Source organism: Balaenoptera physalus (assembly GCF_965194825.1).
Source record: "Balaenoptera physalus genome assembly, chromosome: 8".
NCBI classification, from domain to species: Eukaryota; Metazoa; Chordata; class Mammalia; order Artiodactyla; family Balaenopteridae; genus Balaenoptera; species Balaenoptera physalus.
The window spans coordinates 59,006,780-59,021,631 of NC_138887.1; the positions used below are offsets into that span (position 1 = coordinate 59,006,780).

Below are 14,852 nucleotides of genomic sequence, written 5' to 3' on the forward strand. Positions count from 1 at the left end.
TCTTCCTTAAAGGTCAGATATATTTCTAACTGTATCTTAGTGATAATCTTTTGTAAACTCTTTATCCTTTGTATCAAACTGGCTATCTTTTGAATACTCTCATCTGCTCTAGGAAGCCTTCCCTAAACCCCCCGCTGGCTCGTGCCTCTCATTTGTTCTCAGAACCACACTGTCCGGTAGGGTTGCCGCAAGCCACGTGTGACTATTTCACTTTAAATCTATTAAAATTAAATAAAATGCATTTCCTCGGTCACACTAGACACATTCTAAGTGCTCGATAGCCAGAGGTGGCTAGTGGCAATTCTGTGAGACAGCACAGTATTTACATTGTCATAGAAAGCTCTACTGAGCAGCCTTGTTCTATAATATCCCACATACCCCTCACTGTTTTGAAAGATCCATCTACATGTCTGTCCCGTTTATTAAATCCTGTTTCTCCAAACTGAGACCGTGTCATATTCACAGAACTTCCCTAAAACCTAATACAATTAAATTATTGTAATAATTGTAATACGATTAAATTAACTCATTAAATTATCCCTACACCATCTACATATGATCCTGAAGGGTCTTAAACCTGGGAAACAAATATATGAGGCTTTATTATCTCCACGTTACGGAGTAGATTCAGAAGTACTAAGTAATGTGCTGAGAGCACACACCTAGTAAAGGGACAGTTGCATTCAAACTCAAGTCTCTTGTCACTCTTTAACTACAACCAGTTTCTTCTAACTCTGCTGAGTGACACACAGTAAAGAAAAATATGAAAACATCCAAAACCTGAGAACTCCTGTTGTGAAGAATCCCATTCCCACTCATGACATAACTTTTCATGAATTTTAAGATTCCTATTTCTTAATCTGTTTCAATAGAAAAGTAGAACAAATTATCGTTTATATCATAAAACCTTGGCACACTATGTAAAACATTTCTTCCAGTAAAAATAGTCTCTATCTCTTTTTTCAAAAGCCCATCTGAACTCTCAAGTTATTTTACAGAGTAACTTTTAAAGGTGGATGAGGTGGGTGGAGGTAATGAGTTAATAGGGAAACAGGGAAGAAAAAGACAGAGATTCTGTTTTCTACCAATCTTCTGCCAAATTTAAAATTTCTCTTTCAAATATAAAAATATTTTTCTTATATTAAAAATTTGATCAGGTTGTGTTTTTTGTTAGTAGAAAAATTATAATAAAGAACCTCTTTCGGCTTTCCCTTCGGCTATCTGTGTATATGTTGCTTCTTTTTGCTTTGTGAATAGGTATTCTCAACATTTCCAAACACATCTTAAACAAAGTAACTTTTCTGGTCAACTTATTTTTCCAGTAAACATTTTTAATGCAAACAGAGAAAAGAGAAGATCAGTATTGATTGGAATTTCTGATTGTGTAATAATGTTTCTTTCTTGATTCAGTAGTATACCTCCCAGACCTTACCCTCTGCTAATTAAGGTCAAATGTCCTGTTAGATGCAAGCATTGGGTGACATTTCAGGACAGAAGAGTCTATAAGAGAGCAGGTTTCAAAATATCTCATTCTTTCTCTTTTAGGATGGTGTGGCATAGCAAAGACTGAGTAATAGTAGCGGTTTGCCCTGCTGGGAAGGAATATTTTTTCACTAACATTTTTGTAGAATTGCCAGCACATGATGATAATAAAAACCAAACAGATTTGGTTATTTCTATTGTTGCTTTTGAATTTTCTGCAGGCAGTGCACCCCCTTATTGCTACAACTGTGGTGGGCATCTGGGCCCACCCTTGGCCTCCAACTTGGTGGTTGTTTTCTAAAATAGTTCAGTATTCTCACAGCATAATCCCTTCTCCTATGGAAAGGAGAAAAGGCCAGGAATTTGAAGAAAGCAAATGAACTTAAAGTGCTTTCCTTTGGGCTCAAGACTTGATCCAAATATTTATCCTATTCTACAGTGATAAAAATATCATTAATACCAACTCAAATAAATAAAACATAAATAATCTGAATGTCAACAAGAAGGGTTTTTTAGCAAGTGTGGCACATTCAAATGATGGAATTCAAATGTAATCATTAAAAATTATGTCTTAGAAACACAGTTAATAACACAAACAGATTTTTATAATGTATTGTTGATGTTTTTCCTAAATGGTACAGATAGTAGGTGAAGTTTGCTCCTATTTAATGAAATGAAAATATAGGTTTAAATATAGTGGTCTGTTAAGAGTGGTTATCTCTGATAGAATGTAGTGAATTTTTATTATTTCTTGTGATTTTCCTAAAATGAATCTATTACCTGTATAATAAAAATTGAAGGAAAAGAAATACCTTTGAAAACAAAGTTTTATGCACATAACTACTTAATAGAGTATTGAACATCTGTCCTTAACTTTGAATCAATAGGTAATTTTGCAAGTTAATCCTTGTACATCATGTCAGGGCCTCACATTATTGTAATCTTTTCTTAGCAGCAAATCCAACTTTGGAGATTGAACTGTCCCGTCTGCACCATGTCCTCTCATAGCTGCTGTCAACAGAACATTTTTAAAATGCCACTGAAGCTAGAACTTTTTTCCTGGGAAACTAAAATTCTCCCAGCGAAATTTATAATTTATTTTTTTCCTTCAGCAATGAAACTATATAATGTCTGTCTACATTTGCATATTTTTGTGATTACTTTTTATATATTTATTCAATATCAAAAAAATGCAGAGGTGGGTATTTGTGTGGATATTTTTCCAGGTTACAAACCCAGTTAAGACATAACCAACAGCTCAGTTTTCCAGTCTTTGAATGCGTTCCACAGGAAAACCACATTTCTCTTAAAATTAGCAGCACTGTATAGAAACGTGATTCTGCAGAGGAGATTTGTGAAGATGCAATGTCCCTACTGATTGTAAATCCCTGAGAAAAGTTGACATTCCAGGTATAATTGGTAATGTAATACAACCAACAGTTTAAAACATTGCAATGGGTTTGAGAAGCTTAAGAGCTCAAGCCTTCCTTTTCATCTCCTGCAATGCAGTTCTCTTCCCAAACCTATTAATTTGGTTGACCTTCTCTGAGTTACAAATGAGGGATAAAGTTTTTCTCTTCTCTTCAAAAAGTGCCTTGAGAGATTATTAACTACAGTAAAAGTTAAGTCTGGTACTAGCCACATTAATTAGATTCCCAAGAGATGACTAAGGAGCCCTTTATGACTGCTTACAATACAATGAAATGTAATAAAATGTTTGAATTTGTTCTGTTGAAAAGAAAACTAACAATAAAAAAGGTCAAGATATAGGAAGATCCCAACAACCATGATTAGAGAATTTGTGCTATTTTTCGTATGATTGTCTCTTCACTTCTGCCTTTCTTTTAAGGTTATCAGCAGATGGGAAGCTAAAATTACTTTTGAAATGACAAAACAACTTGATAAATGCCGTCAATTACTTTCTCAAAACCACTTAACTGAAATCTCTCCCTAGGAGATTTCGGCGTGCCTTGTCTTCCATCATATATGAATCTGCCTTCTCCGTGGAATTCACCATTTTCCTCAGAAGAAAAACATGCATTATATTCCAAAATTGTAACCCATCTATGAATATCTTTGGTGAACTCATTAGCTTCTGCATCATATATGGGTGTAAATGACCCTCTCCTTTAAGAGGAAGACACGTAGTTTATGTACACGGAGTGTATACACAGTGGCTATCACTTTAAAAGATTATGATGATACATGCAAGCATAGATTTTTAAATCATAAGCTATACAACTGTGTATGGGAGGCAGAGATCCTTTTACGTCTTTATGTTTGGAGAATTTTATTCATTAAATTCAAAGCTTCCCATCCCCCACCTCCATGGTGATGTCTTATGAAAAACCTTGTACCTTAACGGGTTGGCCGTTGTTCAATTGTCCCAGTTCCTTCACTGATAGGTATGTTTTCTTCTAGATGCATGCAGAACACGGCGGATGGCCCTTCTGACCATGTAGAGGATTACCTCTGTGACCCAGAAGAGATGCCTCTGGGCTCTAGAGAGTGCAAATTACCATGTCCCGAGGATTGTGTGATAACTGAATGGGGTCCGTGGACCCGATGCACTTTGGTGAGACAATTAACCATTTATTAATGTAGAATTTGCTTAATTCCTTAACCACTAAAGCTTTAAAAATATTAAGAAAATAATAGCTTGGTTACTAAATTAGTTACCAAAGCAAGGCGTATTTTTGGCTACTTCATTCTTAGGACTGTGCCATTTAAAATCAGCAATGTTTGGACTCACAGTGGAACAGCTCAACCTCTTGCAAGCCTTATGCTCCTCCACCATCCTCCTAAACCCAGCACAAAATGCCTTTTTTTTTTTTTTTTTTTTTTTTTGGCTGCGTTGGGTCTTCATTGCTGCTTGTGGACTTTCTCCAGTTGCAGCGAGCAGGGGCTAATCTTCGTTGCGGTGCGCGGGCTCCTCATCGCGGTGGCTTCTCTTGTTGCAGAGCACGGGCTCTAGGCACGCGGGCTTCAGTAGTTGTGGCACGCAGGCTGAGTAGTTGTGGCTCACGGGCTCTAGGCGCACAGGCTTCAGTAGTTGTGGCTCGTGGGATCTAGAGCACAGGCTCAATAGTTGTGGCATACGGGCTTAGTTGCTCCGCGGCATGTGGGATCTTCCCAGACCAGGGCTCGAACCTGTGTCCCCTGCATTGGCAGGAGGATTCTTAACCACTGCACCACCAGGGAAGTCCCAAAATGCCTTTACATTTGCTTTTGAATTCACAGCATGTTAAAAACTGCAGTGGTGATAACGATTCCCTCCAGGTAAAGGGAAAAAGAATGAAAATCTAGTAAAAATACTTTAATGGTGTCAGGTTATTATCATCCCTTGCTTTTTGCCCAATCCATTTTAAATTGTGGAAATAATCTTTCACACAGTAGGGGTATGGCAGCAGGAGTATTGACACTAAAACGCAAAAGATCCTGGTAAGAAAGGGAGTAGAAAGAAGAAAGCTGTGCATCAGTGCATCTCTTTCCACACACTGACTCTTGAGTCTCTTTGGGCCTGGAAAGCCAGCTGAGAGTTTCAAATCACACAAAGCTTCTAGATTTCAGCAGCCCGTAGGGCCTCTTCCATGGGACCCTGGGAGGAGAGTCACTTGAAATAGAACTGGCTGATGATGTGGGAAATTTGGCTTATCCTTGTGCACCTTTGTAAAGCTGCACACTTCAGAATGGCATCAAATCATGGAAAAGATACATCTAATGTGGAATTAATTTGCTGAAATATAATATGGGACAGATGCATGTTTTCAAGGAGAAATTAATTTTCTATTTCAGTGTTAACATTATTAAAGATGCTGATTAGCAGCCAACTGATAGAGCAGGAGCAAAACAGGGCTGGCAGTTGACTTGGATACAGGTTAAATTGCAATTAAGAATCAGCTGTTTCACGAGCATATGCAAATGACTTTCTATTTAATTCCATAGCATCAGATTTGAAGTTACTGTTTCTGATCTTAGTAACCAAGTGTTTTCAAAACAAGACTGTACAAGTAGGAGAATGGCAACCAGTCTTTTTAATTAGCGCTAAGTTGTGTTTGTGTGCATACATGTGTGCACATTAGGAAAATAAAGGTTGTATATAACTAGTTATTTAAAGTTCACCCTTAAAACCGTTTTTCAGGTCCTGTCAACTATATTAGATAAATAGATAGATTATAATTTCTGTATTAGTGATCTACAATAATTAATATGAGCATATGTATGTGTTTGTGTATGGATGATGTGATGTATCTATTTTTTTTTTAAGTATTTATTTATTTATTTATTTATTTTTGGCTGTGTTGGGTCTTCGTTTCTGTGCGAGGGCTTTCTCTAGTTGCGGCAAGCGGGGGCCACTCGTCATCGCGGCGCGCGGGCCTCTCACCATCGCGGCCTCTCTTATTGCAGAGCACAGGCTCCAGACGCGCAGGCTCAGTAATTGTGGCTCACGGGCCCAGTTGCTCTGCGGCACGTGGGATCTTCCCAGACCAGGGCTCGAACCCGTGTCCCCCGCATTGGCAGGCAGACTCTCAACCACTGCGCCACCAGGGAAGCCCTGATGTATCTATTAATATTTGACACATAGGCTCTTTTTCTCCCAGTTTTACTGAGAAATAATTGACAGACATCATTGTATGTTTAAGGCATATAGCATGATGGTTTGATTTACATATATTGTGAAATGATTACCACAATAGGTTCAGTAACATCCATCTTCTCAAATAGGTATGATGGAAAGAAAGAAAAGAATAAAGGAAAAAAAATTTCTGCTTGTGATGAAAACTGTTAAGATTTAGTCTCTTAACAACTTTCCTGTATAACATACAGCAGTGTTAGCTACAGTCATCATGTTGTACATTACATCCCTACTACTTATTATCTTATAACTGGAAATTTGCACCTTTTGACCACTTTCCTCCAATTCTCCCTTCTCTCCTACCCCCACTTCTGGTAACTGTAAGTCTGATCTCTTTTTCTATATGTTTTGTTTTTTCTTTTGTTTTTTAGATTCCACATATAAGTGAGATCATACAGTATTTGTTTATCTCTGTCTGAAATTTCACTTAGCGTAATGCCTTCAGGGTCCACATCCATGTTGTCACAAATTGTAGGAATCCTCCTTTTTTATGGCTGAATAATATTCCACTGTATAATTATACTACAACTTATTTATCCATTCATCCATTGATGGACACTTTGGTTTTTTCCATATCTTGGCTATTGTAAATAGTGCTGCAATAAACAAGGGGGTGCAGATATCTTTCCAGGTTAGACACATCTCTTAAGCATTGTCGACTGAAGAAACACACACAGCTTAAAAGTTGCAACTTAAGCTTTATTCGGGGATCTTACTGAGGATTATAGCCTGGGAGACAACCTTTTAGATAGCTCTGAGGAACTGCTCTGAAAAGGTAAAGGAGGAGCCAGGATAAACAGGAGTTTTTTGCTGGGAAAGAACATACAGTCAGACATCAAAAGATTACTGCTAATCACTAAAACAGACATCTCTAGTTAATGACTTTAGTGCTTTCCTGTGTATAGGAAGATGCAAGAATCTGGGCTCATTGAAATTATTCCTTGGACATGTATCTTAACTATCTTGGGTCAGTTTCCAAAGCACAGAATGCTACCTCTTTTTCTCCATCCTGTTTCCCTCAGGGCACATCACCTGCAGCAGCTGCAGTGGCTGGTGCCTTGATCATTGTAGAACTGAGACAGCAGGCAACATTCTTTGTGTGCTGGAATGGCAGGCAACATTCCCTGTCCCCAGCATCTTAGAGCTAGATGGAACATGAGAAACGCATCCAACACCTTGATTTTATAGATGAAGAAACTGAGGTGTTATGAGATTGTTTAAGTTAGCCAGTGTCCCAAAGGTTCTAACTCTTGCTCCAGTGCTCTCCCTAATACATTAGCTCTTGTGTGGCTGAGTGTTCACCTTTCTGAGGAGCTATATTATTCTTTGTCAGCCTTGCAATCAAAGCAGTTTCCGGCAAAGGTCAGCGGATCCCATCAGACAACCTGCTGATGAAGGAAGAGCCTGCCCTGATGCTGTTGAGAAGGAACCCTGTAACCTGAACAAAAACTGCTTCCACTATGATTATAATGTAACAGGTACGTGAATAGTCATCTCCTTATAGAGTCAAAGGCCAAATCCCACGTCTGTCAGCTCAGCCGCATTTCCGGAAGTATTGTTCAACTCCATCTGCGTGCCTTTTGGACATGCTGCTTACTCTCCCAGAAATAATTCCGTATTAAAGGAAAGAAATATTTATCTGCCTTATTTTTAATAAACATCAAAATAGAGAATGAAATTATCACACAAACATTAGCTCTTAAGGCAGACGGTGAATAGCCTGAGGGTTCCTATTTAAGCCACCCTCCCACTTTCAGAAGGTGCACATAAAAGATATATCTTCCCATGGGTATCAGTTTATTGAAAGATGTCTTTCTTCTTCAGAATGTGTTTAATCACTGTGAATACTGGGACAACAGTTCTTTCTGTGGGGGCAGTTCATAGGCGTGATTAGTCTGCTGTAAAGACATCAGCAATCTTAAGCTTGCCAAGAAGTGCGTGAAGAGAATATAAACGTTTCAGAGATATAAATATTATCAAAGGTGTAGGTGAAAAAAGATAGATGAGTGTTTTTTAGAAAAAAAGGCTTATTCTAAATTCCATTTCTTTCCCAAACCCTCATCTCATACCATCAAGGCATATACTCTAGGAAAGAAGAGTTTTATGGTTTATATGACTTAGGGCAACGCTGAAGCTTATTGTGGAATTTTTCCCAAGTAATTTTCACACCAAAATAAACCCCAGAAACTGTACAGTGATACACAGCAGTCAGATTGGCTTTTTGCTTCTTTTGGTTTTTCAGTTTCCTATCATGACACAATGAAATCACAGTTCTCTGGGGCATGCTACGTTACCCTGGAAAGAAAGATAAAAGAATTATTTTGCAAAAGACATATAATAAAGGGAATTAAATACATATGGCCAAAGTGATTTTGAAATAAATAAGTGTACATTTTACAGTACGGACAGTAAGTGAACGACAGTTTTATTTGGCTATAACTACCTAAAGTACGAGCCATTAAAATTAAGATTATTTTGCTTAAACAAAAATGTTGAAATTTAAATGTCTACTTTCGTTAGGAAAAAAGTTTTTAAATGACATTTGATCTGCAGGCCACAGCCATTTCTACAGTATCACCAAACAGCTAGCTAGCAAGATTGTCAGGGAGACATCTGCCTCAGGAATAGTCCCTGTAGCGATGTGCAACGCCAGCATTTCCATTTGACTCCAGATATGTTCAAAGCCGGTACCCATACGCTCTGCATGTGGGATGATTGATTGCGGGGCTTAGGAAGCAGTTGTGAATTAAATATGGGATTCAGGTCATCTGAGTTTCATTTGAAATCCGGTTCATACATAGCCTTCTGTTCTGATATGCTCCCTTCCTTCCAGACTGGAGTACGTGCCAGCTGAGTGAGAAGGCAGTTTGTGGAAATGGCATGAAAACAAGGATGTTGGATTGTGTTCGAAGTGATGGCAAGTCGGTTAACCTGAAATACTGTGAAGAGGTGAGGGGATGCTGTGTTATGTCTTTGCGAGTAAATTCTTCCCTAATAATTTCAATTCATGCTGAGCCAAGTGACCTGACCGGCGCTTTATGCAGCTCGTTGCCAGCAGATGTTTTCGGCACTATTCAGAGGCTGCTAAACACTCTCTTGAAAAGAGACACTGTCCAACACTACTGATTTCTACACATAATTTCCTGTATTTTGTTCTGCTTGGAGCCCAAAGGTATGCTAATTAGCCTATTCTGAAAGAAATGCTTGGGGGACAATAAGTAATCAAGGTGAATAAAGGCAATAAATCTTAATCAGACTACTCATCATCTTTTGTAATTTCATATGAATTTTGTGTTGCCTGGGACACCTGCCAAGAGCCATCATTTATTCTCTCTGTTGCAAAACATTGATCGCATGTGGTTTGGTAGCAGATTTTGATATTAGGATCTAATACCCAGCTGTGAGAGTCTAAGACTCAGGTCTGGATAAGAGAGCTTGAAATTCAAACAAAGGAATAGAGTCTGCCATTAGCGTCTCTTAGGTACAGAGAATTGTAACTGTTAATTCTCCAATTTACAAAAGTAATGTTATCGTTTCTAATATGACCTTAGGAAATGCGAGAAAACATAGCTGTTGTCCTTCAGTAGTTTTCATGAAGCTACACTTCGGGTCTTGATTATTTTGTCTGGTTTCCAGACCAAAAGGGCACTCACATTCCTGACAGATTTTGACTCCTTCTGCATCTGAGGCCACTGGGTTAAACATGAACCAAGATAAGCAACAGCCTCCGTAGACGTGCAACACCCGGGAGGAACTTATAACCTCATTAGGGTTCAGTAGACATGGGACCATGACTTCTGTCTACACATCCTAGGGGTTATTATAAGCTCATCGTAAATTATTCAAACTCCTAAGGGAAAACTCAAGATGGCAATATTTTAATCCATTTGATATCTTTGATATTATCGATGTGGACCTAATTTTTTTTTAATTAATTAATTTATTTATTTATTTTTGGGTGTGTTGGGTCTTTGTTTCTGTGCGAGGGCTTTCTCTAGTTGCGGCGAGCGGGGGCCACTCTTCATCGCGGTGCGCGGGCCTCTCACTGTCGCGGCCTCTCTTGTGGCTCACGGGCCTAGTTGCTCCGTGGCGTGTGGGATCTTCCCAGACCAGGGCTCGAACCCATGTCCCCTGCATTGGCAGGCGGACTCTCAACCACTGCGCCACCAGGGAAGCCCTTTGTGGACCTAATTTAACTCTGTATCTCTGTCCATGGGAACAGAGCTCCCAAGTGTGCTGAAAACAAATTGTTGAGTTAATAAATTGCTCTGTCATCTTATAACATAACTTAGTCAATTACTGCTTTAGATTTCATCAGAAATTTTATACCTGAATCAGTTTGGCTTTGAAACTAGTAACATCGAAGTGATGTGACCATTATAAAAATAACATTATTATTAATGAACGTTATTATTATAGTCATATACAGGCTGGAGAGCTTTCTGTGGTCTACCTCTAGTTGGTTAATATGTCTCTTTTTTTGCAAATTCACATATAAGTATCCTCCTGGGTCAGAATGAGATAACTATTAATAGCTCTGAGAGATTTAGAAAGCTAAACCCAAATCATACAAGACCAGTTTTTAAATATCTCATGACTACAGGACAAAGATATAAATAGGGCCTTTTATTTCTTAAGTGAAACGTGGGTAAAAACCTGAGAAATAATTTTAAGTATCCAGGAGCCTAGATAAATTTACTTTTATGTACAAATATTATAATGTCTGAATACTGTGATGACGTGTTCAAATCATAACATTTTAGTAAATGCTGTATTCAGGGAGAGCAGTGCTACTCTCTGCAGGAATTGGATTAAACAACTCAAATCCCATTTTATCCACCCTAAAAAGCAGTAGACTTAAATAACAGCCCTGAGAAAAGCTGGCTATCTTTTTTAACAGTAGATTGCCTACCTACTAATACATGTGCAAACCCTGAATTGAGTGCAATAGCAGTAGCTAACTCTTGCTGTTTCTCTAACAGCCAAAAAGAAAGATGGCATTACTGTCCAACAGAGAGGAAAATTAGGGTTAAATCCATCCAGCATTTATATAGCACTTTTGTCTTTGATGTTTTTCAGACATTAATTCACTGGATACCTAATAACTGGTTTCTCCTTTCCTATTCTTTTATCCCTGAACATATGCTTAGATAAATGATAGATTAGACAGATGATAGGATAGATAGATAGATAGATAGATAGATAGATAGATAGATAGATAGATAGATAGATAGATAGATAGATAGATATAGAGAGGAGAAAAAGAAGCTACAAGAAATTTAAGAGAAAAAGTAGTACAGAGTTGAAATGTCTTACTACTGGATTCCCAAAATATCTGTAAACAGACATCCTTTTTAATCTTCTAGCGAAATAAATAAGCCAGTAGTAGTTGAATTCTGTGATTTAAAACCTTTCTCCATGAAACTATTAGGTACCTTAAATTTAATACATCATTTTTATCGTATCACCTTAAAACTTCTAATCTCCAGTGATTATAAGTGATTTAATTTAATTTTAAATTAAGTGATATGGTAAAAGTTTTCATACCAAATACTCAGCTTTGTCAAGTATTACTGATGGAGAATATAATGAGAGTGTTTACAGAGGGATCTGGTACATAAATCATCGATCTGATCCTCTCTCAGTCCATAACTTAGAGCCAAGAGTTCTACTTGAACCGCAACATAACATTTCAGAAAAATTTTCTTTTGCCTTTTTCTGCTCTATAAATTACACTGTAAACTTACTTTCATGCAGAAATAAAAAAGGTCTTGAAAATCCCCAAGGATTACTAATTTAAAAAATTGCACTTTCCTAACAAGCTCTTAATTTTTCTATTTCAATGCTATTTTGTACCTTTGACTTTTTAAACGTTTGAATATACAGTGGATGAGTTTGAAATCTCATCCTTTTTTAAAGGTAGAATACTCAAATAAGCAATGCTACTTAATGCAGTAAAATGCACAATATTATTATCTGATGAGAGACTAATGCCAATAACAATTACACCACAGTTAGCTGAGATCAGTTTTAGAAGGGAAAATCTTTTTAAAAAAATAATAAATGTATATAAAATATTCATAATAAAAATTCTAGTGACCCACCCCTCCTTTTGAGAGAGGTAGCTTACTTTCAAACTATTTTATATTATTTTAGTACATTATATTTTTGGTTTTGAGTGGCAATTGTCTTTAACCTCGCTCTTTTTTCAGTTTGACATGCACATATAAAAATAAATAATATCCCCAAAATACAATTATATATCTGTATATTGATGATATTCCTGGTTTTTAACTAATAGAAAATATTTGTGCTTATACCTATTTATTCCTCCTTTAGGGAAATTCAACTAATTTGGAGATTAAATCTTCCTTTTTTCATTTTTTATATAAAAAATTCAACAATATATAAGTACACTGAGTAAATGGGCTCCTCTATTCATCCTGTTCCTTTTGCTCCCACTCTCCTGGATTGAACCACTTTATATTGTTAACAGTTTGGGTCTTTGTCCTGCAGACATCTTTTTATTTTATTATACATCTTGCTTATTCTTCCTCTCCTCTCCTCTCATCCCCACTCCAATGTTGCCCTTCCTTCCTCCTTCCATCAACACTGCACTGTGCTCATGCCTTCCCGTCAGTACAAATAGATCTACCTCTGTCCTTTCAGCTTGGCCTGGAGAAGAACTGGCAGATGAACACATCCTGCGTGGTGGAATGTCCTGTGAACTGTCAGCTTTCTGACTGGTCTCCTTGGTCAGAGTGTTCTCAAACATGTGGCCTCACAGGTTTGTTTGTGCTTTATTTGGCATTAGACTGATGGTCAAGGAATATGAAATAAAATGTCCCCCTTGCTTTAAGTCATATCAGATAATCTGCAGAAAGGTTGCATCAGGGTATCTTTCTTTCCAAAACATCTAAGCCTTACTGGTTCCTCTAATCTCGGGAGAAATGTCTTTGATGCCTCCTCCCAATAAGATGTATGCTTGCACAACTGTAGTGTATCACTGAGGTTGCACTTTTTTTTTCTTAAAGGAAAAATGATCCGAAGAAGAACAGTAACCCAGCCCTTTCAGGGTGATGGAAGACCGTGCCCTGCCCTGATGGAACAGTCTAAGCCTTGCCCAGTGAAGCCCTGTTATCGGTGGCAATACAGCCAGTGGTCTGCATGCCAAGTGCAGGTAACCAATCTCAAGAAGTTGTATGGAAGTGTATATTCTTTATCTGGAGAGACTTGGTTTCAGAAATATTTTCAGAGCTTACAGATAGCATGTTTCCTGTTAAAGATTTTAGGTACCTTGCCATTTCATAACTGTTTAATTAGTTTTGATAACAAGCACTCCCTGTCCTGTATCTTAAAACCATTTGGAGACTGATTCATTTTAATGAAAATTTATTTGCCTGTCTTTGGCTAGAAAACAAATTGTTCGTGCTATGCTTTATAGCTAGTGCCCTATAGGACTTCTTCCCTAGGGTTTCAAATGCTCCTTTAACTGCTCATAAATCAAAACCAATGGTGCAGAGATGACTGTAAGCGATGAGCTAACTAATGAATTATTTTTTTTCCTAATTAGTTATTTCTTCCTCCATTTCAGGATGCCCAGTGTGGCGAAGGGGCCAGAACAAGGAATATTTCTTGTGTAGTGAGTGATGGGTCAGCTGATGATTTCAGCAAGGTGGTGGATGAAGAATTCTGTACTGATATTGAACCCATTATAGATGGTAATAAAAAAGTGGTTCTTGAGGAAACCTGCACCCAGCCTTGCCCAGGTAACAACAGCAAAACAGAATTTGTACTTTGGCTATTCCTTACCAGGACCAGGGTGGAGAAGGGGTTGCATGTATAAGTCTAAGTTAAGAGATGTCAACAGTCTTCTAATTCAGTAATATCTGTGCCAACAGCTAGACACTGTAGTGTGGATGAAGGGGGGCACTGACTCCTTACTGCCAGGTGGGGGTGAAGTCCAGTTCTCCTACGTGGCCTCTGTTGACACTCACCCCCCCTCGAGTTTTAACTTCTGCAAAGAATGGAAATTAAGGCCTTAGGCTCATGCTTGACAGGGAGAGTATGAAACCTAAAATTCTACCCCTAGATAAATTACCATTCAAGAGTGAGAAAAAATAGTATTATGGAAGAAAATTTTGAATGAAAGAAATTCTGATTTAGTGTTGGACACAGAGGTACAAGCAGGAAAATGTAGAAAGCAAACGTTGTATATCAAGGAGATTAGAAATAAATAGCAGGAAGTGATTAGTTAATGATTAGGAATTTGGGCTTGATGCAGAGGACTTTAGGGTAGATAGAAGGTCAAAATAACCTCAGTGTCAAGCATGACCCTATGGCCTTAAGAAAGATATGGGGGCAACAGTGTATTGGTGGGCTAGAAAAGAACAAGATTGGAAGTGAATTGCCTATCTTTTTTAATTTTCATTTTATACTGGAGTATAGCTGGTTGACAATATTGTGTTAGTTTCAGGTGTACAGCATAGTGATTCAGTTGTGTGTGTGTGTGTGTGTGTGTGTGTGTGTGTGTGTATATATGGTCTTTTTCAGATTCTTTTCCCATATAGATTATTACAAAATATAAGTAGAGTTCCTTGTGCTGTACAGTAGGTTCTTGTTTTTTTTTTTTTAATATTTATTTATTTTTGGCTGTGTTGGGTCTTCGTTTCTGTGCGAGGGCTTATCTCCAGTTGCGGCAAGCGGGGGCCACTCCTCATTGCGGTGCGCGGGC

The 14,852-nt window shown here is 37.9% G+C and overlaps 1 protein-coding gene across 1 annotated transcript in view; it reads left to right on the plus strand.

The window, feature by feature from the left end:
• THSD7A (thrombospondin type 1 domain containing 7A) overlaps positions 1–14,852 on the plus strand; it is a 460,784-nt gene that overhangs the window by 423,045 nt on the left and 22,887 nt on the right. The window contains exons 16-21 of the mRNA XM_082472820.1: positions 3,904–4,057; positions 7,452–7,596; positions 8,952–9,067; positions 12,788–12,905; positions 13,153–13,298; positions 13,713–13,887. Of these exons, the coding sequence (XP_082328946.1) occupies positions 3,904–4,057; positions 7,452–7,596; positions 8,952–9,067; positions 12,788–12,905; positions 13,153–13,298; positions 13,713–13,887 (854 nt within the window). The remainder of the gene's footprint in view (positions 1–3,903; positions 4,058–7,451; positions 7,597–8,951; positions 9,068–12,787; positions 12,906–13,152; positions 13,299–13,712; positions 13,888–14,852) is intronic.